The sequence below is a fragment of the Columba livia genome, chromosome 7, assembly GCF_036013475.1.
Source record: "Columba livia isolate bColLiv1 breed racing homer chromosome 7, bColLiv1.pat.W.v2, whole genome shotgun sequence".
Classification (NCBI taxonomy): domain Eukaryota; kingdom Metazoa; phylum Chordata; class Aves; order Columbiformes; family Columbidae; genus Columba; species Columba livia.
Genome location: NC_088608.1, coordinates 17,128,324 through 17,151,502, shown reverse-complemented (window position 1 = coordinate 17,151,502; position 23,179 = coordinate 17,128,324). Strand labels below are relative to the sequence as shown.

The window sequence follows — 23,179 nt, the reverse complement described above, 5'->3', positions numbered from 1 at the left end:
CACAGATCTGCCTGCCCCCCTCCTGCCCTCACTCCTGCCCACACTCCTGCCTTCACCTGCCATTTCCGACGGGAGAGGAACAGCTTCAGGTGGTCGGTGCTGATGACCTTTCCCTTGGCCAGCGTCTGTAAAGTGAGGGTACAGCAGTGTCCCACAGAGCCTACAGCAGGCTCAGGGGAACGCCATTGCTGCCAGGTGCTGAGTTCTTGTCCAGGCTCACCTTGAACCAGGGATGCTCCAGGATCTGTTCCGCGTTGGGTCTCCTGTGAACCAACACTGTTGGGTGAGAACCGCCTGGGGTGGGGGGCTTTGGCCAGCCCAGGGAAGGGAGGCAGGACAGCCCCCTGATGCATGGGGAACCCCACCCTCCCTGGAGCAAAAGGCTCCTTCCCCAGCCCCTGCAGCACTCACAGCCTGTCATTGACCAGCACTTTGATGACAAAGCCCTTGGCTTCCCGGGTGAGCCCCTGGAACATCCTCTCCTCGAAGGCCACGTTGTAGTTGCGGATGTTCATCAGTGTCGTCTTGTCATTCTCCCCAACGAAAGGGGAGATCCCCGTCAGGCTGCCAGGGGGGGGACACTGTCATTGCACTGGGAGGACATGGGGAACAGCATGACAAGTACAGGGGACCAAGGATGGAACCCTAGACCCCAGCCCTAGTGACATGGGGAGGGCAGAAGCAGAAGCAATCAGGGAGGAGGCTGAGTCTGCAAGAAGCGATGTGCATGGCTGCAGCCCCAGCACTGCAACCAGCAGAGGAGCAGGAAGGGGATCGCTCCCATGCGGACCCACCAGGGACACTTACCAGAGATAGGCGATGACTCCCACAGGCCTGCAGAGTGGAGAGCATGGTTACTGCACAGCATGAGCCCTCCGAGGTGCCCAGTCCCTCCAGGCATAGGGGGGAGACCACTGTCCACCCCAGGGCTGCCCTTACCAGACGTCAGTGACGCTGGAGACGGGGCTCTGGTTGACAATCTCGGGGCCCACAAACTCAGGGGTGCCATACTTGCAGTACTGTGGCTCTTCAGGTGTCAGCTCCTGTGCGTTGCCGAAGTCGCAGATCCGGACCTGTTCACTGCTCGAATCCGCCATCAGGAGGTTTTCTGGCTACAGGACAGCGCGGGGCAGAGGGGAGCTTGGCAGGAGGCAGAGGCTCCCCCCAGTGAAGGGGTGTTCCCCATCAGCAGGACCAGGCTCCCTGCAGCACAGCAGGAACACGTCTGTGCGGGTGTGGGGTGGGAGGGGGCCAGAGAGCCCCCCACTCACTTTGATGTCCAGGTGCAGAACACTGTGCTGGTGCAGGTAGCAGATCCCTTCCAGAACCTGCCGCATGTAGGATCGGATCTGTGAGAGAGCAGAGGGAGGGTGGGTGCCCTGAGCGTGGCTCAGCCCCGTGCTGACCCTGTTCAGAGGAGGGTGCAGGCCGTAGCCTCCTTTGTAGCCTGATACAATATGTTGCAAGTCCCTGGGCTGGGACAAACCCCAGTGGCCCCAGGCTCCTTCTCTCCTCCATCACTTTGCCCCCTCAGGGTTCACCCACCTCGGACTCACACACTGAGGGCTTCCTCGCCATCCTGTCCAGCAGCTCTTCCTTGGAACAGCTGGGTCCCAGTCAAGGAGCACAGAAACTCCATGTGTCACCGTGCCCTGCACCCTCCTGGGCAGCCAGCTACTCCACACCTGCTCTTCCCACCCATCCCCTCCAAAATCACCCCTTCATCCCCCACAACACACACTCCCAGAGAAGCACACGGAGGATACAGCTCCATGACGATGATGACGGCGTTCTTCTTCTCAAAGGCATCATGGAAGAAGACGATGCGTTCATGGTCCAGTTGCGAGAGAATGTGCAGCTCCCGGCGTGCTGACTGCTTGGCCTTGGTCCTCCCGGGGACAAACTTGGCAGCAAAGTCCAGGCGGCTGCTCTTCTCTGTCACCCTCCGCAGATAGGAGAAAGCCCCCCTGCAATGTAGCAACGGGGGTAAGAGGAGATAAGAAGGTGGGTGAGCAGACCTCCCCTTCCCCAAGCAGCTGGGGCAGGTGCCTGCTCCACAGGGAGCTGCCTGCAGCCCCAGCAGCTCTCCAGGACTGTTCTCAGAGAGACCCCATGCCTGGCTTTGCCCTGGCCACCCCAGCTCCCCACTGTGAGCTGACACTGGAGCATACATCAGCAGCTGAGACCAGCCACAGCACATCAGGGTCTGGCATATCATTGAGCTCAGGCCCTGGGGACAGAGTGCCAGGGTGCAGCCAGGCTCCAGCACTCCTGTCCCTGTGGTGCCCGGGGTGCCCCGCTGACCCCCATGCTGGCAGCCCCGTACCTCCCGATCTCTTCGTGCACATCGTAGTAGTCGGTCAGGCGTCGCACCTTGTGCAGTGCCTCCTCCTCCATGGCAGCATCAACAGCAGGCTGGGCTGGGGGAAGGAAAGGCGCTGCCAGGGGGCAAGCCAGGCACCCATGCTCTGCCCCCCAAGGCTGGGGTTCAGTTGGCCGTACCTGCCCTCACCACCAGCTCTGCCTTGCAGGAGACCTCCCCAGCCAGGTTCTTGGCCGTGCAGGTGTAGACGCCGCTGTCGGGCTCAGCGGCACCCAGCACCACCAGCGAGCACTCGTTGTCCTCATACACAAAGCTCAGGTGGCTGCTCTCCTCCAGCAGCTCCCCATCCTGGGGGTGGCAGCATTATCAGCAGGGTCACATCCTCGACCAGCTCCCACAACCCTTTCCCCATGGATGGGGCACGGGGAGTGCTCTGCATCACTTGGGGCAAACACAACCCCAGAGCCCCAGCACATTGATGGAGGTAAGTCAGTGGAGAGTGTGGGTCTGGGGGAGCTGTGGGTCAGGAAGAGGGTGCTGGGGTCCCAGCCCACCTTGTACCACATGATGTCTGGCAGTGGTTTCCCCTCCACCACCACGGCGAAGCGTGGTGTCTCCCCTTCCTGGGCATCGATGTCCTCCATGATGGACTCAAAGCGTGGTGCCTCTGCCGAGAGATGGGGCGTGGGGCACCATGGAGCAGTGCCACCCCACTGCCACTGGCATGGGGTGTAGAGCTGTTGGGCACTGTGAGAAAGTGCCAGATGATGGTATAGGGGCATGGAGCGCCACAGGACAGTGTCACCATGGTGCATGTGGGAGCGGGACACTACAGGGCAGGCCACACAGTGTCATGTGCCTGCAGCACTGTGGGGCAGTCACCCATTCGTGTGGGGCACCATGGGGCAGTGCCACCCATGGTACATGGCCATGGGGCACTATGGGGCCACATCTTCCCGTTAGACATGGATGTAGGCTACTGTGGGGCAGTACCACCCATGACACTTCTGTGGGACATTGTGAATATGTTCCCTATGACTCTTGGTTATAGGGTACCGGGGAGCAGTGCCACCCCATTCTACACAGGTGTGGGACACCCTGCAGCAGTGCCACCCATGGCACGTGGCTGAAGGACACCATGGAGCACTGCCACCCCATGCACACAGCCATGGGGCACATGTGAAATTTCTATAGTCAGATATGGGTATAGGACACCAGGCAGAAATATCAACACATGGTTCATGGGTTTTTTGGCCCCATGGGGCGTTGCCACCCTGTAGAGCAGCATCTCCATGGCATATGAGTATGGAGCACTGAGGACCAGTGCCATGCTATGGGGCAGTGCCCCTATGGCACATGGGCTTGGATCACCGTAAGGTGATGGTGATGCCACCACCTCGCAGAGGGGCACGGGCACCCCTGGCACAGGGGCACATACCTGCAAGGTGGAGGCGGAGGGTGCAGCGGGCAGTGCCGTGGCGGTTGCTCACCTCGCAGGCCAGCGGCCCCACGGCACCCCGGCCCACGCGCAGCAGCCGCAGGCAGTGCTGGTCATCGTCCGGCATCGTCACCTCGCACGTGCCCTCCTTCTCCCCCAGCACCTGCCCGCCCCTGCGGGGACAGCAGCTGCCACATCACAGCCCTACAGGCAACCCCACTGCCCCACTGATAGCTCCCATCCCACAGCCCCATGGCCACTTCCTGACCCACAGACAGCTTCAGCCCCAGCTCCCACCCTGCGTCCCCCACAAACAAATCGCACCCAATAGGTCTGCCTCCTGAAGGGCTCTTGAACCTTAGCACCACACAGACAGAACCCTGCCCCCCCAAAAGCCCTCCCCATGCAGGTCTGCACAGCCCTGGACATCACCCTTGGGTGCACATCCAGCCAAGCTCCAGGGAAGGACCCCACACACACCGCGGGCTGCATAGGGAGCTGGTGAGAGAGCCCCTTTCGCAACCCATGGGATGATGCTGGGCATGGGGCAGGCAATGAGCACAGTGCCGTGTCCTACCTCTTCCAAGTAACGGTGGCCTCCACGTGGTTGATGGTGATGGTGATGGAGGCTGGCTGGCCCTCCACCACATACACCATGTCTGGCTTGTCCAGGATGACCGGAGCCTCTTCCAGGTAGGGACCTGCCACACAGATTGTCACCACCACCTCTGGACCCCATGTTGCCCAGCTCTGGCCAGCTCACCGCTCCACCAGAGACAGAGACCCTCACCACCCCAGCCACTGTCCCCTCCCCACTGCCCTTCTCACCCCGATCCAGGAGCTGCACGGGCCCCACAGGCGGGGAGGGCTTGCTGTTGGTCTTGGGGGTGGCAGTGATGACACGGAAGAGGTACTGGGCACCCTTGGTCAGCCCATGCACCGTGTAGGTGGTGTCCCGCACGCCAGCCACCAGCACCAGCCACTGCATCGTGCCCAGCACTTGCATTTGTACCACGTAGGTCACCGAGTTGGGGTCTGCAGGAGGAGAGAGTCAGTGCAGAGTCCCCAGCATCAGGCAGGCCTGTGCACCCCAACACAGTATTGCCCACCCCTGCCCATCCTCAACCCCTTCACCTATGGCAGTGTCCAGCCACTTGGGCTTGTTCCAGGTCAGTGTGATGGCTCTGCCAGTCACCGAGGCCACGGTGGGGGGTCCATCCGGGGGAGTTGGCACCACATCTGTGTGGGGAGGCAGGAAGTGGTGTGAGCATGGCCACTGCCACAGCTCCTCAGGGCATCTGCCTGACACCCCAGGAGATGTGGGCTGGAGGGGACAGATGGGGCCAGTGACCCTCACCAGTGGCAGCAAGGGCTAAGCCTGGCAGCCCCTGTGGTGCTGATGTTTCCAGCAAGTCCTGTGTGGGACCTGAGGGTCCAGGGATGAGTCCAGACCCCACAAGGTGAGGACTGCACAGGTGACCCTGCTTTCAGGTTGGGCTAAAGGCTTCCTGAGGTCCCCTCCAATCTGAACTCCTGCCATCCTGTCACCCTAGGACCTTGCTATGGGACCACCAACCCCCAGCCCCAGGACACAGCCCAGCAGGTCAGCAGTGAGTGGCTGCACATTCCTAGTTGTGCCCGCTGCCCCTTACCAGTGACATAGAGGTGTGCGTAGCACGTAGCCTTCCCCACTTTGTTGGCGATGACACTTTTATAGACACCGGCATGTGTGTGGCTGACAGCTGTGAACACCAGGCGATGGATATCCTTATCTGGAGGGAAACAAGGGAACATGAGTAAGACCCCACCAGCCAAGCGGCACAGAGGTCCCCTCCCTGCCTCGTGGGGCATGAAGGTCTGGGGGGGTCATGCCTCCTCCCGGGCTGCCGCGGGCAGGGCAGAAGGACCCCAAGAAGGTGTGGAGGGTGATGGGGAGCCCTACACTGCATCATCTTGCGGTCTTCAGTGCTGTCAATGCGGGAGCCATTGTGGAACCAGGTGATGGAGGGGTAGGGCATCCCAGCCACCTGGCATTCCAACACAGCCTCCTTCGACTCCACCACATCCAGGTTTTGCAGTGGCTTCAGGAAATCGGGCATGGTGAAGCACTCTGCTTCTGTCTCCACCTGCTCTGGTTCCTCTGGGATGGATGGCATCTTCTCCAGCTTGGAGCTGCAAGAGCCCACACATGCTCACAGAAGGAGCATGGTGCCCCCACCCTGAGCCCTAGGCTTTGTACAAGCCCCTTGCTTCCCAGAGCCCAGGGGGTAGCAAGCAGGCAGGATGCAGCTCCCGGATACCCCCAACTCTTACATCTGGGAGGCAGCAGACGGCCGCGGCTCCTCCACGTAGAGCTCCGCAGAGCACTCCACATGGCCATGTGCATTTCTGGCGGTCACTGTGTACCGCCCCTCATCCTCGCTGCCCACGTGCACGATGACCAGAGAGTGCAGACCCCCATCCTGCTGAATCCGCACATTCTCCCCTTCCTGCACTGGCTGGCCTGCACAGAGACACACAACAACATCAGCACCACTCCCAGCCCCAGCTGTGCACAAGCCCTTGGGTGCAGCCCCCATGGAGATGCAGAGAAGTCTCCCTGCAGGGCCCTGCACAGGCCCTCTGGGTTTGGGAGTTACCAAAATGGGTCCAGATGACTGTTGGCGGGGGAGTCCCACTGATCATGCAGTCAAAACGTGCTGTCCGCCCTTCCACCACATCCACTTCCTCCAGCTTGCGGGTGAAGAGTGGCTGCACAGAGGGCTGCACTGTCAGCCGGGCACTGCAGGTCAGCTCATCTGCAAGGAGAGCAATGGGCTGGCATGAGCCCCACGGGGCACATGTGTGTGCAGGGCAGGAGACAGCCTGCAACCTCCCAGCTGCAGCCTCTGCAGCCAGTGTAGTTGTAGCTGAGCCCGGGTGTGCTGGGTGCCAGGCTCTGTCCCTGCGTGGAGCAGGGTGGGTGCACATTTGTGTGCAAGGCCCCCATGCCCAGGGCTGAGGCTCTGCTGGCAGTCAGGTGCCTTTTTCCTCCCCTCAGCAATGCAGACGCCAGCAGCCAGGGGAGGCAGGATGCCCTGCCCTCCCCATAAAGCATGAGGGTCACACCTGCCCTAACCCCTTAGGGATAGGGTGGTGATGCTGAAGCAGGCAGCACCAGCACACAGTACCCAGGGCAGTATAGGGCTGGGCACAGCTGGAATGCTCTGAGTGAGAGTGGTTTCCAGCAGGGACTGTTTTGCAATGATGGGGTTGTCATCCACTCTGACACCACAGTGAGGCACAGCCTCACCTCCCTTCACCCAAAACTGCTGCTGACCTCAAATCCCTGCAGGCATACAAGCTCCTCTGGGGAGGGATGCACAGGCACCAGCCACAGAAGGCTGGGAATGGTACTGTGCTCTGCACCCACCGCAGCCTGGGTTACCACTGAGGGGCTGCCTGGGCAGGTTGGTTGAGGAATGTGGAAAGGACCCTTGTTCCTACCCTGCTGTGGGGGACAGAGGCTGTGTGCAGCCTGCACAGGCACAAGGGGGTGTCAGAGCCACCAGATAGAGGCTGGGTCTTGCTGCTCTTCCTCAGCTGCCACCAGTGAAGGCTTGGTGGGAGGGGCTGGGCAGCCTTGCCCCTCTGACATCTCCCAGAACAGGAGAGACAGTTTGGTACCAGAGTTGAACAGCTAGAGGCTCTGCAGCCAGGGTACGGGGCAGCTGCATCTGGCCAGTACAGCCATAGTACAAACGCATCTCCCCACTTTTCTGGGAGCTGCATGCATGCTTGCAGAGTAGCTGAGTGGGGCAAGATGGGGGCTGCAAGGCTCAAGAGCTGGACCCCAAGGACTGGTGCACACCAGGTTTCCCAGCCGAGGAAAGCTCCTGGGGCAGCAATCACGCCCTGGCCCCCACCTCCTGCACTGACAGCTACATCTCAGGGGGACCAGAGCCCCAAACATGGGGGCAGGGGAGGCTTTCCACCCCCAGCACCACCCCAGGACCAATCTCTGAGTGAGACCCTCCCCGGGGAGCTGTGCAACCACCGCTTACCTTTGGCAGTGCTGAGCTTGCAGGTGTAGATCCCACTGTCATCCTCATGCACGGAGGTGAGCAGCAGCTTGCACTTGCGCCCGTCAAAATGCATCTTGCATTTGAGCAGGGCGGGCTGGAGCAGCCGGCCCCGGGACAGCCAGTCCACGTCCATGTCTGGCGGGCCAGCCACCAGACACTCAAAGAGTGCCAGCTCCCCCGCCCCGACCACCACATCCTGCAGGGGAACCACGATGGCCAGGGACTGGCACTCGGGGCGAGCTGCCCAGGAAGCGGGGAGAGAGAGAAAGAAAGAGAGACGCGTCTCAGCAACTGAAAAGCAAATCATGAGAGGTGGTGGGGATGGAGGGGAACATGCGGGACAAGGGGTGCGTGCAGGGTAGGGGGTGCATGCGCAGACGAGGCCTGGCGTGATGGGCAGGGGGTGCAGCAGGGAAGGGCGGGGGGGGGGGGGGACGAGATATGGAAAGCAGAGCTGAGCCGGGGAGGGGGCTGGAGGTGAGGGGAGGTGTCCGTGCCAGGAACACACCACACAGCGCTTTACCAAACAGATTTTATTAGAGCTACAAAAAAAAAAGGGTCACGGCCTCGCAGCCCACCCCCACACCGAGCCCCCTCCCCGGGGAGAAAGGACCCAGAGCTCCGGGGCTCCAGGTGGACCCTGAGCCCTGGGGAAGCAAGGAATGCCTCACAGTGGCCAGGCACGTGCCTGGGCAAAAGGGGCTGATGCTCTCCCTCCCCTCTGCGGCTGGGACAGGGTGCTGCCCTGCAGAGGTCCCCAGTGTCTCCTGTCCCCCGCACTCCAAGGTGACTGTTGCAGAGCTGTCACCACACTGCAGCCCCTTCTCTACAGCCTTGGCTAGCATGGTGGCGACAGTGGGCTCAGCTCCCTGCTCCCCTTCCCTGGGCAGCAAGGAGAGGGGCAGCAGGACACACAGACAGGGACAAATGAACGGTGCAAGAGACAAGACAGCATTGTACGGCTGCCCTGGCCCAGGTGACAGGGTGCCTGGCGCTCCTCCACCACTCCCCCCACCCGCCTTGGTTCTGCCTCCCCCAGCCATCCGGCGAGCCCCTGCCCGCAGTCGAGGGCCCGCGCATCCCCACGGCGCATCCAGGACGAGGCGGTGGATGGAGCAGAAGGTAATAACACAAGGTGAGGTCCACTGCCTAAGAGGTGTCCAACTAAGAGCCCCATGGCCGCGGCTCTGAGAGATGCACCCCCTTATCGTACTCCCCCTGCGTACAGACAAAAACCGCAGTCAGCAAGCGGAAGGGTTAGTGCAGCAGCAATGGGGTCAGCACACACGCAGGCACACGCCAGCGCCGGCACGAGGGGTGCGAGTGTGTGCCAAGGCACAGAGCCACCCACTGAGCCCCCAAAGAAGGGCTGGGGCTTGGGCTGTTGCCCCCGCAGCCCAGTTACTGCCGGCATTTGGGCATGCGGCTGGCTCCTGCTCCCACCCCTGTGCCGCCGCGCTTTGCCAGAGGCTGGGAGCGGGGACCCAGCAGGGTACAAGCAGTGCAGCCAAGGCCAAGGTGGGATGGGCGCAGCCCAGGGGGCTCAGGCAGCCATCAGCAGGGAGGGCTGGGGGCAGCAGGGCACACACAGCAAAGGGCAAAAGGAGGGAGACAGCATCACTCATCCCTGCAGGCTCCTGCTCTGACATGGAGGGACACCAGGCAGAGCCCAGCCCTCAGTCCTGAGCTCCCCCCACCCCACTTGCATATATACACTGGGGTCCCAGGAGGACCACAGCAGGGCTGGGGTGGGACAGAAAAGGGGGCTGGCCAGCCCAGTCCTGTGCATAGGGGCTATCCCTGGAAACAGGCAAAGGGGGTCCTCTTCAAGCTGCCCTGTGCCTGGCACACAGCGTGCAGTCAGCCTGGGGCAGGAAGGGAGAGAGCTATCAGCACATCAGAGTGGGGAGAGATGTCCCCTGTAGGGCCACCAAGGGCAAAAGCCCTCCCTGTACAACCACAGGCAGCACCCAACCCCAGCAGTAGGTGTGTGGCAGGACAGGGGGTGAAGGTGGGCTGCAGAGAGCAGCGGGCTCTGGGTCAGGCTGGCCAGCACCCTGACACAGCTGGGCAGTGGGATGTGGGGCTGTGGGGTCACACACCTGGACAGGACAGCAGGGCAGCCTGCCTTCTGCTGCAGGGCCAGCCCCTGTGGGCAGCCCCAGGCACACAGCTCCACTTCCCTGCTCCTGGCTCGCACCTACTGTGCTGCAGCAGGGAAGGGCAGGCTAGGCTGCCTCGTTCCCTTCTCCTGCAGCACCACTGAGGAGGGGTCTGCAGAGGCCCCTTCCCCAAACAGCTCATGCGGGGCACTGGAGACAGCTGGCCCCCCAGGGTCAGGGGGAACACGCTTGGGGAGCTTTACCTCTGACCTCCAGCTTGGCCTCGCACTGCTTGGTGCCATACTCATTGACAGCCTTGCAGGTGTAGAAGCCAGTGTCAGTGCGCTCTGCTGCCAGGATGTGCAGCGTGTAGAGTCCCCGTGCCCCCTCCGCCTCCTCTGTGTGGTGCCGGCGGCCGTACTTCACTGGTTGCCTGTTCCTCAGCCTGCTCAGGACACAGGTAGAGTGGCACAGTCACACCTGGCCCTGCATGCCCAGCCTGGCTGCCCCCAAAGGCCCCCACTCCTCCACCCCCAACCCTACTCAAAGACGAGCTCTGAGCTGACCACCCACAAATGGGGAGGTCACTGTGCCTGTCCCCTCCTTCCCTGCCCAGCTGTGACACAGCAAGCGCCAGGACTCACCAGTAAATGATGGGCTTGGGCTCCCCACGGACGCGGACGCTCATGCTGACATCCTGCCCCTCCAGCACAGACTGGTCCGACAGGGACACCTGGGGAAGCAAAAGTCAGAGACCAATGAGCACCCATCTGCACCCAGGGCCATACGTCTCCACCACTGCATCTGGGGCCTTGTGTTCCCCACCACAACGGCAGCCCTGGAGCACTACAGTTGCTGGGGCTGCTGGGAGAGTTGGTGTGGTGTAGGATGCCCAGGTGCTGGGAGCACGCCAGATCAGGAGGCAGGAAGGCCTGACCCTCATGGCACTGAGGACCACAGGGCTGCAGTAACATGGCACTGCTCCCCTTCTGCCAGGTCCCGTGGGGGTTGTCGGCTTACCTCAAAGGTGGGTGCAGCCTTGAAGGTGCTCTCTGGGGAGCCGTGGGCAGCCCCATGCTCGGCTCTAGGCTGTAGCTTCATGGCTGGTCGGTGCTGGGGGGTGCTGGACTCAGGGAACTCTTCCAAGGGGCTCAGGTACTCCTCGTCTGAAGTGATGGGGCTGGCCTGGCCAAGGGGGCTTGCCAAGTTCCCATGCCGCTCCACGGCGGGGGCTAGAACAGGAGAGGCGAGATAAGGAACTGGCAGCAGCCAGAGCTGGGCAGGCAGGTCAGGGCACCTCTCCCCCCGACCCTGCACCCCAGGGGTGCTCAAGGACACCCATCCCACAGCACATCCCAGCTCAGCGGCAGCCAGCAATGAAGGGGTGTGGGGCCGCGAAGGGGGAGAGGTTGAGAAGCACTCCACGGGCCGATAAGGGGACGCGATATCCCGCAAGGCGACAGCAGGGCTCAAGTGGCTCTTACGCAGCAGCCCACGCTCCCATCCTTAAGCCGCCCAGATTCCCGGGATGGCTGCCCCTGCCCCGAGCCGGCGAGGGCTGAAGGTGACATTGGCAGCTGCGCTCCCCCAGCAGCCCGGCCGGCCGCGGGCCCACTCCCCGGGGGACCCGACTCGCCTGCGTGGGGAACCCATCCGGGACCGGCATGCGTGCGGGGGCCGGGGGCTGGCGGTGTGGGGTGAGGAACAGCAAGCGGCGTGGGGTGCTGGAAGAGCCCGGCAGCCACGCCGTGGGTGCTGGCTCCCCTCCAGCCCGGCTGCCGGAGCGTCCTCACCCCCCCTCCGCTTACCGAGGGGAGACGGGCGGGCTGCCCGGTGCACGGCGAGCGCTGTGCCCCCCCGCGCCCCCGCGATGTCCGTGGGCAGCCCCGGGGCGGAGATCTGGGGGAAACGCTAACATCGGCTCCCTCCCGCCTGCCCTCTCGCACCCCCTCGCCGCCCCCCACACTCACCTGGGGGCGCGGCCCCGGCAGCTCCCGCCCCGAGCCGGGCCAGGCCGGGCCGGGCCGCACCGCCGAGCCGCCGCTGCCGGGGCCGGTGCGGCGGTGCCGGACTCGCCTCCAGCCCACAGCGCCGTCGGCCCGTTGCGCCCTCCCCGCCCCAGCACCGCCCGGCCCCCGGGGCTGGGCCAGCAGCGCAGGGGAGGGCCCGCCGCGGGGCCAGGGGCTGCTGGGCCCCTTCCCGGCCCCCGCCGCTGTGCCCCCAGCTGGCCCTGCCCGGACACTGCTGTCTCTGGGTGTGCAGCCCCGGCTGCACCACGGAGTGGATGGTATTTTTGGCGCTTCCAGCCCCCAGGGCAGGTCCGAGGCTCTATACGCTCCCAGGGACACTCTCGAGATGGGGAGCGTCTTGGGGCTAAGGTGGGCTGCGTACCCCGCAGCTGGCGGGGTGGGGTGTGGGCTGGCTGTACCCATAGCTAATGGCTTGTGGTGCACTGGTGTTCCCATGGCTAGCAGGGGTATCCCCGCAGCTTGCAGGCTGGAGGGCGGACAGGGGGATCCCCATGGTTACCGGGGCGCAGGGCAGTGTGGGGGAGGCCGGACACCGGGCTGCTTGCTGGGCGCCGGAGGATGCACACAGCCTGACCCCGCTCTCCCTCACGGCAGGAACCCTCCGTGCTTGCCGGGAGCACGTCAGCTGCTTTGGTTCAGACAGAGCCTTGTAGGGTAACGAAGCCGGTTTCTTCCCAGTGACAGCAGCAGCCGAGCTGGCAGCCGGCCCGCCGCCGCGCCGGCCCTCCTCCTCCCGCCGCCTCCCACCGCCCGCCTCCCGCCGGCACTCACCGGGCCGCACGCTGAGGATGGCACTGCAGCAGGTCGCCCCCACCTCGTTGGTCGCGGTGACAGTGTAGAGGCCGGCGTCGGCCACCCGGGCGCTCCTGACCAGCAGGGTATGACGCTCGCCCTCCGCCTTGATGGGCCGCGTCGTGCTGCTCCGCAGCGGGACCCCGTCCTTCCTCCAGGACACTGCCGGCGGAGGCGAGGGTCACTGGTGGGCAGGAGAACCCAAGCTCCCCCGGGGCTCTGTGCAGGGTCGCGGTGAGGCCGGGCGTTCCCCTGCCTGTCCTGGGGACCCCTTTGCCATGGGAAGCAGCCCCGGGTTCCCACGGCCCCTGACAGGGAGCGCGGTGCTGGTCCCGCTCTCATTCCCGGCATCCTTCTGCCCTCCAGTGGAGGCTGGAGGAGGGAATCAAAGCCGCTTCGCTTCTGCCCAGCTCTGTCGGCGATACCGGCTCTGGCAGGCCAGCTGCCCATGCCCACGGCCTGCCTACATGCCCGGAGCCCGGCAGCCCTGAGCCGGGCAGGTGGGCTCTGTCCTGAGAATCTATCCGGGCTGTCCCCACAGCATCCCAGAGCATCGCCTGTCTCTGCCTGTGAGGTGCTCTGCAGCCCTTTTCCGGCTCTCCCAAACAGCCCAACCCAGTGTGTGGGGTGGCAGACACACTCTGCCTGCTCCCTGCCCTGGCAGGCGGTGCCCAAACCCTTCACTGCTGCCTAGGGGAGGCAATCCAAAGGAAGTACCCCCAGGGGTGGACACATCACTTCCCTGAGACACCCAGCTTGATGCTGTGTGCCCCTCTCTACACATCTCAGGTGGCACCAAGGGATGGTTCAGAGGGTGGGATGCTGACACGCAGATTGCCCCTCGGCCATGCTCGCACCCCTGACCTCCTCAGCCCCACAGTTGCTCACCATCTGGCTGGGGGTTGGCCGTGACAATGCACTTGAGCAGCACCTCTGCCCCCACAGCCACCGCCATGTCCTGGATGGGGATCTCAAAGATGGGGGCTTCTAGGGGGTCTTCACCCGCTGAGACGTAGGAGTCATCGGAAGACTCTGGACAGGGAGAGATGCGCCCCATGGCTGTTAGTGGGGTGGAGCGAGTGGGTCCTGTGCCGCACTAGGCTGCATGCCGGCACAACCCTCTGCCCATCCCTGCCACCACCCTCGCTGGGGCAGTAGCAGGTCTCCAGGCCATGCAGTGGAGCAAAAGGCCATATCAAGGGCCACCGTGGCACAGTGCCTGCAGTGGGACAAGGCAGGGGACCACAGGGGAGAGAGACTACAACCTGCTGTACGCTCCAGGACAGCTTAAGGGATGAGGCATCACAAGGATGTGGGAGGAGGCAGGTCGTAGAGTTCACTGCAGTCCCCACTCCAAACTGCCCCCAGCCCCCCACAGGGTGCTTGCTGCTCTGCCCTGACACATCAGCATCAACCTCCCAGCTCCCCCCCCTGCCATGGCCCCAGCACAAGGGCAACAGTCCTGGGGCTGTGCCAGGAGCCTCAGACACGTGGGCCTGGCACTGCTTCAGCCAGACCAGAGCCTGGAAGGAGCTCCTGGCCTGGGTGCAGTCTGGTCTTGCCCCTGCATGCTGGGGTGGGCAGGGCACCCCTCCCCTGGACAAGCCACCGCAGCATCCCCTGGGGATGCTTGGGCTGCACGCCCTGCCCGGAGCATGGAGCACAGTCCAGCCGGGACAAGCTGCAATGGGTGCCCTGTGCCCCAGGGGTGGGACCAGCCCAGGGCTGGATGCCAGAGGTCAGCACCCTGCATCCTTCCCATGCCAGGCAGGAGGGACAGAGACATCAGCAAGCGTCATGAGCTCAAACTGGTACACAGGCTGGTCTGTCTTATAGCACTGCTTGGTGACAACATCCCCAGCTGCCAGACCCATATTCTCACACCCCATCCCTGTGCTCTCTTGGACAGCCTGGGCCCCCCATACCCCCCAGAGGAAGGCTGGGGATCCCCCATCCTGCTCAGGGCTACCTGAGCCAGCTCTGTGCCTGCAGGAGGACAGAAAGTCATGCCCCTACCTAGCTCCGGAGAGGTGGGTCTGGCTCGGCGTCCCTTTGCCTTGCTCCGTGTGCTCCTGCCTTCTTGAGCCATCCGGCCACTCTCCTTCTTCTCTGACACTTTCATCTGCCTTCTGTCCACCTCCCTGCCCATGCTGTGCTGTCCTGCCCAGCTCCTCTCCAGACGAGCTTCCTGCTCCAATCCTGGTTTTGCCCAGGGTAGGAACCGCACCTCCGTGGGTGCCTCCGGCCGCCGGTACAGCCCATGGGGCACCGCCAGCCGGGAGGCCAGGGCTTCACTCACTGCCCCAGGGACACGGACTCCACTAGCGGGGCCTCCATCCGGGCATGGGCTGCCTTCGGGGGGACCCGCCTGCAAAAGGGCCGCCCGTCCCTGTGGGGTGGCTTGCAATAACGGCAACTGCTCCTTCTTCTTCACTTCCCCAGTGCCTCCTTGCTGAGGACCCTTCCTGGTGCCTGCAACCTCCACCGTGGCAGGCTGAGTGGCCACTGTGCCACCCCGCACTGGGGCTTTCCTCCCATGCTGCCCTCCCGGCTCCGGTTCCCCATCAGGCCCCACCAGCGCCACACTGGAAAGTGCCAGGTGTTGGATGACATGCATGCTCTCCACTGGTGAAGTCTTCGGTGGCAGCACCTTGCGCCCACCGGCACCCTGTGAGGAGGGGGTGCGTGGAGGGCGGGGGGCTGCAGGCTCGCCGGCCACGGGGGGTGAGGGTGCTGGGGGCAACCCGGGTTTGCACAGCTCCTGGGAGCGCCGCAGCTGCTGCTTGGAGACTGTCCGCTTGATGCGGGTCAACTCCTCCGCAAACTTGTGCTCAATGGTGTAGACACGGCCGGCGAACTTGCCCCGCTCGTCAAAGGAGGCAGCCTTCTGCCGGAAGGCCAAACGTCGGCACGCTGCTGTGCTGCCCGGCTCCCAGCGGTCGCCGTCCCGTACATCTTCCCGTGAGCCACCTGGCGTGCTGGCACGGCGCAAGCCGGAGCTAGGCTGGTCAAAGGACCGTGTCTTGCGCAAAGGCAGGCAGGGGTGTGCAGTGAAGGGGCTGTCCGCCTGCTCCAGGCTCCTCCGCCGCTCCTCAAAGAACTGCAGCCTCTCGAAGATCTTGGAGCCAGCACGCACCAGCTTTGGGGATGCCCGGACGGAGATGCGGCCAGATGCATCGCTCATGGGTGTCTGGGGACGGGAATCTTGTGTGCTGCCCTGAGAGTACCCCGAGGACTTGGGCCTCTTGATCTTCTCCTCATACTCCTCAGGGACAGTGTCCTGGTATTCAGCTGGCACCGAGGACTTCTTGCGGGGGGTCACGGGCGTGAAGGAGGGGACACCAGGGCCACGGGCAGCAGGCTGGGATGTGGCACCCATGGTTGGCGGTAGGCACGAGCCGGTGCGGGGAGACGGCGAGCGGAGGATGGGGGGCTTGGCGGTCAGTGGCAGGGCAGCAGGAGACCTTGGGGGTTCAGCGCCAGGCTTTGGAGAGGCAGGGCCACTGTTAGGATCGTCTCTCCTGTAGCCCCCCTGGGGGATACTGCTGCAAGGGGAGAGACAGAGGAGAGTGGTTCAGAGCCCATCCTTGCCTCCTGGCTTCATCCCTGCTCCCAGCCCATACCACGGTGCCCAGTGGGGCACAGTGTGGGGCACGGATGGCCATAGCAGCCCTAGGACCAGGGAGCCTCAAGGGGCCCTGGAGACTGAATCCAGACACCCCAAGACCATTGGGATCTGGCTGGCTTGGCTGAGAGTCTTGGGCTGCTGTGACACAGCAGTGTCCTCTTGCCTAGGGCTACTGACATGGGACAGAGGGGTGGTGCTGGGATACCCAGTGAGTCCCCTCTCCAGGGCTGCCATGCAGGCTGGGGTGTGCCCCAGTTTGCCAGGGTGTCCTGGTGTGTCAGGGCAGCATGGCATAAGGCAGCTCCTCTGCAAGACAGAGGGGGTCCCCAAGCCTACAAGTCTCCCCCAACACATGCTGCTGCAGGCATGTCTCCCCACCCCGGTGCCCCTGAGGGGGCTCAGCATTCATGGTGTAGAAATCATAAGGTGGAGATGAGATTCTGGTGGAAAAAACAGCCCCAAACAAAAAAAAAAGGGCAGGATGGAGGTCGAAGGAGCAGGCCTGTGGGATGGGGACTGAAGGCAGAGGGGAGGGACAGGGGTCTGAGCACATCAGCACATCCTGGGGAGACAGCATGTCCCTGGCCCCTGCTGCCACCCCTTTGCAGTGGAGACTGCAGGTGGCAGAGCCTTGCCCATGAGTGTCCCAGGCTGCCACACACCCCCAGGTCCCCACACCCTGGGCTGCACAGAGCCCCCATGGCTGGGTAGGACACCCACAGCACAGCCTGTGGGTGGAATGCTGCAGATTGTGCAGTGACACAGAGGTTACCCCAAGTGCCAACCTGGCCACAGCAGAAAGTGACCCCATTCCACATCCCCCTTCCTCACCCAAGAGTCTATACCCCCTGACCAAGTTTTCTCCCACCTTCTCACCAAGAACAGGCTGCTTACTGCTCAGAGCCCCTGCACCTCATCCGGGCATGGTGAAGGCAAAGAAAGCCCAAGCGGAGGGGAGGAGATGGCTGCGGGGGTTGGAAAGAGATGGCCCCAGCGCGATGTCCCCTCCGCATGCTTTCCCCAGCTACTTACACATGGAGTGAGAGCGCCCGTCCTCGGTACAGGCTGAAGGCGCTGCCGTAGGGGTCGCTGGCCACCGAAAGGCTATCCTCTGACCCCCAGCTCGTGCCCACCAGATTAGCCCGTGATGCCCGCACCAGCGGCTCCACGCCCAGGTGACGGACCTCGGTGCCACGCGGGGCCGGCGCATTTGCTTGCCTTGGGGTTCCCTGTGGCTGCTGCCAGGCAGCGGGGCGGAGGTAGGGTCCCCGTGCAGAGAGGCTGGCATCCGTTTCCTTCTCCACCACTGTCTGCTGGCTGCCCGACCAGCTGGAGCGCTCCTCTGCCTGTGACAGGGCCAGCACCGAGGTTGGCGTCGTGTTCATGGAGGTGTCCACAAGGGTGTCGGACCCACCTGCAAGGAGAGGGGTGAGCTGACACAGTGTCCCAGGGTGTCTGGAGCAGCAACCCACTGCCCCAAGCCCTCTCCACTTTGCAGGGGTGGATCACAGCCCTGCCCCGCCATGGAGACCCCCAAAGCTGGCCCAGCAGAGCCCTTGTGGAGTGCCAGGGCCAGCACCAGGTGCTGGGGCTTGGTGCCAGTGGGGTGTCCCCTGCTCACCTGTGGGGGTGCTGAAGGCCGTCTCATCCTGGAACTCACTGCGCTGCGTCACCTGGGGATCGCTGGGCTCATCCTCACCCGTCTCCGAGTCTGAGGAGGGGTGGGGAGAGAGCAGGGGGTGAGGGAACATGGGGACAGCAGGCAAGGATGGCGCTGCTCCTTGCAGACCCACTGGCTCCAGGGACAGGAGAACTGTGCCCAGGCAGCCCTGGGATGAGGCAGCACTGGGGCAGGGGGCATGACTGTGACCTGCAAGGACAAGCTGCCAGCAGGGAGAGGCAGGACCAGGGCTGGGAAAGTCCAGAAGGGCAAGGGCAGGAAGGGGAGGGCAGGCAAAGCGGGCAGGAGCAGAGTTAGGTGATGGGAGGAAGGGAGATGAATGTCAGCAGTGGGAATGCATCTGATGGAGGCAGCGTGTGGATGGGGAGGCAGGGCTGGGGGACAGTGGCAGCAATGGGGCAGGGTGGCAGCAATGGGGCACAGGGCCTGCTCTGGGGACAGGGCTGGCATTGGGCAGGAGTCTTCCTACCGTAGCTTTGTTTCCTGCAGGAGCGGAAAACTTCGCTTCCATAGGGGCAGCAAGAGAGAGAGAGACATCAACACCCGGTTATCGGCCCGGCCTGCAGAGATGCAGGGGGCAGCGAGGAGAGACCTTGTCCCCAGCATCTCCCCATGCTCCCATGGGGCAGGGACTTGTTGGGGCAGTGCCTGGGTGAGTCACACCAGCTCGGAGTGCCTGGCACCTTGTGCTGGGCTTTGGGTCCAGGCATGGGGCCAGGACTGGGCATTTGCCTGTCTCAGGACCCCACAAGGAGCACCCCATGCCCCGCCCAGCCCCATGGCAGGGGCCAGGTGCCCACAGGGTGTGGAAACAAGTCTGGTTTCCAGACTTCCCCACTACATCTCCACTTTCTACCCATGTTCACCACATAGCGCTCCAGTACTGCACATAGACCTCCCTTGCACACAGACCGTCCCACCAGCACTGTGCAGGACACCATCCCATCCCCTTGCCACGGACTCATCCTACCTGGCAAGACAGCCATCTCCTGTCCCTGGAGCTGCTGGCATCACACATCCCTGTTCTCCACAGGGCACCGCACCCTGGGGCTGGACCCCTCCAACCAGTGCCCCAGATGGGCACTCCTGAGGGTGCTGGGGCATGCGGATACATGTGTCCATGCACAAGCACCCTCCCTCTAGCACGTACATGTGCATCCCCTGCCTCACTGGTGGCAACTGCTGTTCCAAAACACAGCCCTGGTTGATAAAGCAGGGATGCTCAGGGTAAGACATCAGTGAAAGCCTCCCCACAAGCAGGATGTGGTCAGGCCAAATCAGCATCGCCCTAATGACCTGTCCCAGGAAAGCCAACCAAAGCAGCCAGGGAGAGCCAGCCTTTCCCCCTTGGCACTGTCTGAGCCATCACCAGCTGCCACAACAGACCCCTATGGCAAGGGACATGTCCCCTGCCGCACTAGCGCTCCCCTCCACTGCATGCCTCAGTGCAGTGGGTGGCCACACTGCTCCCCCCAAGCCCACGCCACCCCTCTGCAGCCTGGCACACCGCCAGCTGCCCTGTGCACTGCCACCACACCAGGGTCCCCAGCCTGGCCACAACAGCCTGGCAGCCTCTGAGAAACTGCAGCTACAGGGGCAGGAGCAGCCTGGCCTTGCAAGGGACACCAGAAGCCACCAGCTGACTGGGACCCTGTTTTGGGGCTGGCGAGCTGCAACCCGGTCTCTGTTTGCCATCCCCCAAGGCAAGGTAGTGGGGCCAGACCCCATCCCAGTGCGCTTGGGGTGGTGGGGGGAGCCGGGTCCTGGTAACTCAACGCACCATGCGTGAAGCGCCCAAAGCGCCGCGAGTGACCAGTCTTCTGCAAAGGAAAAGAGAAAAGAGCATTACCCATGGCACAGCACCATGCACCTGCTCACACATTCACACGTGCGCTGCTAGCACCACACACCCACACGCACACACCCCAGCATGGCACATGCAGCACCGCACACACCCCCAGTTGCTCACACACATGCACTGGCACAACACACGCAATGCCACTGACACTATCCTGCTGGCAGGGCACAGCCAGCACCACTCACACACCTGCCCCTGGCTGCACACCCACAGAGTACCCACAGGCACACACCCACAGAGAACCCACAGACACACACTCCCAGGCACGCACCCCCGTGCACACAGTCATGGATGAGTGTAGGTGGACACGTGTGGCGCATGCCCAGCCTTGCACACACTCACATGCACCTGTGTGTGCATACGTGTGTGTACACACACACACAGAGCCCTTGATGATGGCACCACGCACCCATTCCTTCGCCACTGCCCATGCCCAGCAGGGAAGACACTATGCACCCAGCCCTGTGCCACTGCCCATGCCCAGGGGGTGCCAGCCCTGGGCAGTGTGACTGCCCCAGCACCACTGCCTGCAGCCAGCACCATCTGCAGCAAGGTCTTTGCCTGGGCAGGTGGCCAAATGCTCTGCAGCCCCTTAGAAGCCACCACGCGTGCCAGCAAAGTGTCTTCCAGGCACTGGCCCAGACACTGCCATGGGCACCAGCCCAGCAGAGGGACAGCATCCCCCATCCCCGGCAGAGGCTGTGCCAGCTGCAAGAGAGGCTGGCTGGCACAGGCAGCATGGGACCAGCCTGTCTGCATGGGGCAGGAGGCCTGGGGGCTGCTCTCCCTCACGCCATCTGGGCAGGCAGGCGGGACCAGAGTGCGGGGCAGAGGTGCTGGGAGCTCTTTGCCAGCTCGGCTGCGGTCTGTGCTGCAGCCCAGGGCCGGGCACCTGCTGGCCGAGAGAGGGACCAGCCGAGGGTGAGCTGGCTGCCAGGCCCAGCATGCAACTACACTGTCTCCCGGGGAAGCAGAGGGATGGGGTGATGTCCAAAGCAGGGAGGAGTGGGGATGCAGTGTGCAGACAGGCAGGGTTGGGCTGCCAGGTCTGAGCATCCTTCCCAGCTAGTCTGGGTGATGGGTTCTCCCCAGGACACTGACACACCATGCTGTCTTCCCAGCATGGAGCCTAGGGCTGCACACCTAGCTTTCTTGAAGCCCTTTGCTCTGGCCAGCCTCTCCTGCCTCCCCACAGCTCCCAGGCAGGGTCTTGGACAGCCAGCCCCCAGAGACAAACAGCCCCTGGTGACAGCCAACCCCTGGGGACAGCCAGATGAGTATGGTCAGTCGTTCATTGCCCTCGGAAGGGTAGCAGGCTCATTTTGCATTCCCCAAAGCTGTTGCCAGTGCAGCAGCAGCCTCTGCTCGTGGGCAGCACTTGTGGGCTCCCACTAGCCCCCTGCGTGCGTGTGGTGCTGGGCAGAGGGCAGTGGCTGCTTGAGACACATTTGTATTCAGGTTGAGCCAGGCTTCACCTCCCTTCCTTGGCTGACTGTGCTGGTTCTGGCTGGCAGCCCGTCTTCCAGGCCAGGGAAAGAGAGATGAGTGATTAACTGCACCATCGGCGGATAATTCCCCCATTAAAAAATGAAAATGCGATTGAGTGCCATTATCGGGTGCTCTTGTGGCTTCCCCAGGGACTAGCGCCATCAGCTCCCCATCAAACATGGTGACTGCACCCAGCAGGCCTGGGCTGGGCTCCATCACCCACTGTGGGGTGGCTGAGCCCCTTCCCTCTGCCCCACAACAGGTCCCTATGAGATCAGGGCATCCTGCAGCCTGGACCCTTAAGGCACAGCACCCACCCCTAGCTTGGCAGGGGGTGAGTGCTGGATGGTATAGGGTCACCTCCAAAACAGGAGGTGGAATGGGGGCAGGAGCAGCTCGGGGCTCTCTATGGGGCTGGGGGCTGGGTGAAGGGGCCAGCTAGACAGTGGGGGATGTGCTCCCTGCCTGGGATTTCATTAGCACCCCAGGAAAAGGGGTGGCAGAGTCCCAGGAGACTGCTCAGTGCACACTTAGCCCCAGGTGGGGCAAAGGGCTGGCTGGGATCAGCAACTGGCTTCAGCCCTGCCTCATGGGGCAGCTGGATGAGACCTGGTGCTGCCTCCCTCCCCCATGCCAGGCACAGATTCCCCTGTTCAGGCTGGGCTACTGCCCTGGCATGGGTCATCCCTAGTCATGGCCATGGGGCCAAGGGGAGTCAGGGCCAAGAAGGTGCTCCTGGGGCCGTGGCACACAGCCCTTGCAGCCTGCCGCTGCCTGGCATGTGGGGTCCAGCACCAGATAGCACTGCTGCCACTGGTGCAGGACAGGCAGAGAGGGCTCAGGGATGGGGTGAAGTGGGGTGGCAGTGGGTGGCTTGCCTGGTGCAGAGAGACAGCCACTGTGGGTGTCCCAGTGCCCCTCACACTCAGCCAGCCAAGCAGGACCCTGCCTCACCACACAGGCAAGTCCCTGGGCTTGCTGCCCCCAAGGGCAGATGGGGCAGCCAGGCAGTGCCACCCACCCTGCCCCAGAGGGACCCCTCATGCCTGGCTCCCAGCACCCCTGGGGACCTGTATCCCCTGCTGCATCCCATGCCCCTGGGAAGGGGCTGAGGGTGACAGCCCCTCCCCAGCCCCTGCTGGGCCACCAGGCAGGATGACAGTTGGGAGGCCATGTACCCTGCTGGAGCTGGAGCAGCGAGGTGGGCCTGCAAACCCTAGGGGAGCTGGAGGTAGAGGGTTTCCTGGAAGGATGTCCCCCATCCTCCACCCCCCACCGAGGCCAAGTGACGTCCTTGTTCCTTGCTCGGCAGCAGAGCGTGCAGCGGGGCCCGCGCAGGAGCCTTGCCGGTGCCAGGCATGCTCCTGACGCGGAGGGGATGACGCATGCAAAGCCTCGTCTCCAGCTCTGTGACCACCGGCAGCGGGGCTGGGGGGAGCCATCAAGCAGCCTCCATTTGCCGCCCCGGTTCCAGAGGACGGAGAGGAGAGAAGGTGGCATGGGGGGAAGCCCTCGGCAGGGGTCCCAACCTGGCTGCTGGCACAGGCGGTGCTGAGCATCTCTCCTCTGCCCTCCTGCCCAGGCTGGTGAGGAAAGGCAGGCAGCAGGCGGCTCTGCAAGCGGGGCTGGAGCCAGCGATGGGCGAAGCCCTGGGGAGCCCCGGGTGGCAGAGGCAGGGCCGGAGGGACACCCCATCCCCGTCCACACCTCCATCACCATCCGCATAACCATCCCGACGCGCTCCCCCTCCCCGGCACTGCCCCCTCCTCCCGCCC

General features: G+C 63.6%; 1 protein-coding gene across 6 annotated transcripts in view; it reads right to left on the bottom strand.

Moving 5' to 3' along the window:
- The window catches only part of SPEG (striated muscle enriched protein kinase), a 38,735-nt gene that overhangs the window by 7,368 nt on the left and 8,188 nt on the right, over nucleotides 1–23,179 (bottom strand). The window contains exons 2-31 of one of the 6 annotated variants that reach the window (XM_065070788.1): nucleotides 19,839–19,878; nucleotides 18,528–18,557; nucleotides 17,999–18,088; nucleotides 17,410–17,791; nucleotides 14,766–16,294; nucleotides 13,638–13,781; nucleotides 12,729–12,911; nucleotides 10,948–11,159; nucleotides 10,572–10,660; nucleotides 10,191–10,372; nucleotides 7,805–8,065; nucleotides 6,401–6,559; nucleotides 6,075–6,264; nucleotides 5,704–5,933; nucleotides 5,414–5,533; nucleotides 4,896–5,000; nucleotides 4,590–4,796; nucleotides 4,339–4,462; nucleotides 3,762–3,934; nucleotides 2,878–2,990; nucleotides 2,503–2,671; nucleotides 2,327–2,420; nucleotides 1,767–1,967; nucleotides 1,546–1,606; nucleotides 1,272–1,349; nucleotides 940–1,112; nucleotides 808–834; nucleotides 412–564; nucleotides 221–263; nucleotides 57–125 (exon numbers count right to left, since the gene is read on the bottom strand). In XM_065070788.1, coding sequence (XP_064926860.1) covers nucleotides 57–125; nucleotides 221–263; nucleotides 412–564; nucleotides 808–834; nucleotides 940–1,112; nucleotides 1,272–1,349; nucleotides 1,546–1,606; nucleotides 1,767–1,967; nucleotides 2,327–2,420; nucleotides 2,503–2,671; nucleotides 2,878–2,990; nucleotides 3,762–3,934; nucleotides 4,339–4,462; nucleotides 4,590–4,796; nucleotides 4,896–5,000; nucleotides 5,414–5,533; nucleotides 5,704–5,933; nucleotides 6,075–6,264; nucleotides 6,401–6,559; nucleotides 7,805–8,065; nucleotides 10,191–10,372; nucleotides 10,572–10,660; nucleotides 10,948–11,159; nucleotides 12,729–12,911; nucleotides 13,638–13,781; nucleotides 14,766–16,294; nucleotides 17,410–17,791; nucleotides 17,999–18,088; nucleotides 18,528–18,557; nucleotides 19,839–19,878 — 5,631 coding nt within the window. Of the gene's footprint in view, nucleotides 1–56; nucleotides 126–220; nucleotides 264–411; nucleotides 565–807; nucleotides 835–939; nucleotides 1,113–1,271; nucleotides 1,350–1,545; nucleotides 1,607–1,766; nucleotides 1,968–2,326; nucleotides 2,421–2,502; nucleotides 2,672–2,877; nucleotides 2,991–3,761; nucleotides 3,935–4,338; nucleotides 4,463–4,589; nucleotides 4,797–4,895; nucleotides 5,001–5,413; nucleotides 5,534–5,703; nucleotides 5,934–6,074; nucleotides 6,265–6,400; nucleotides 6,560–7,804; nucleotides 8,066–10,190; nucleotides 10,373–10,571; nucleotides 10,661–10,947; nucleotides 11,160–12,728; nucleotides 12,912–13,637; nucleotides 13,782–14,765; nucleotides 16,295–17,409; nucleotides 17,792–17,998; nucleotides 18,089–18,527; nucleotides 23,150–23,179 lie in introns of those variants that run through there. The other 5 variants (XM_065070792.1, XM_065070789.1, XM_065070790.1 and 2 more) reach the window with 5 other exon arrangements.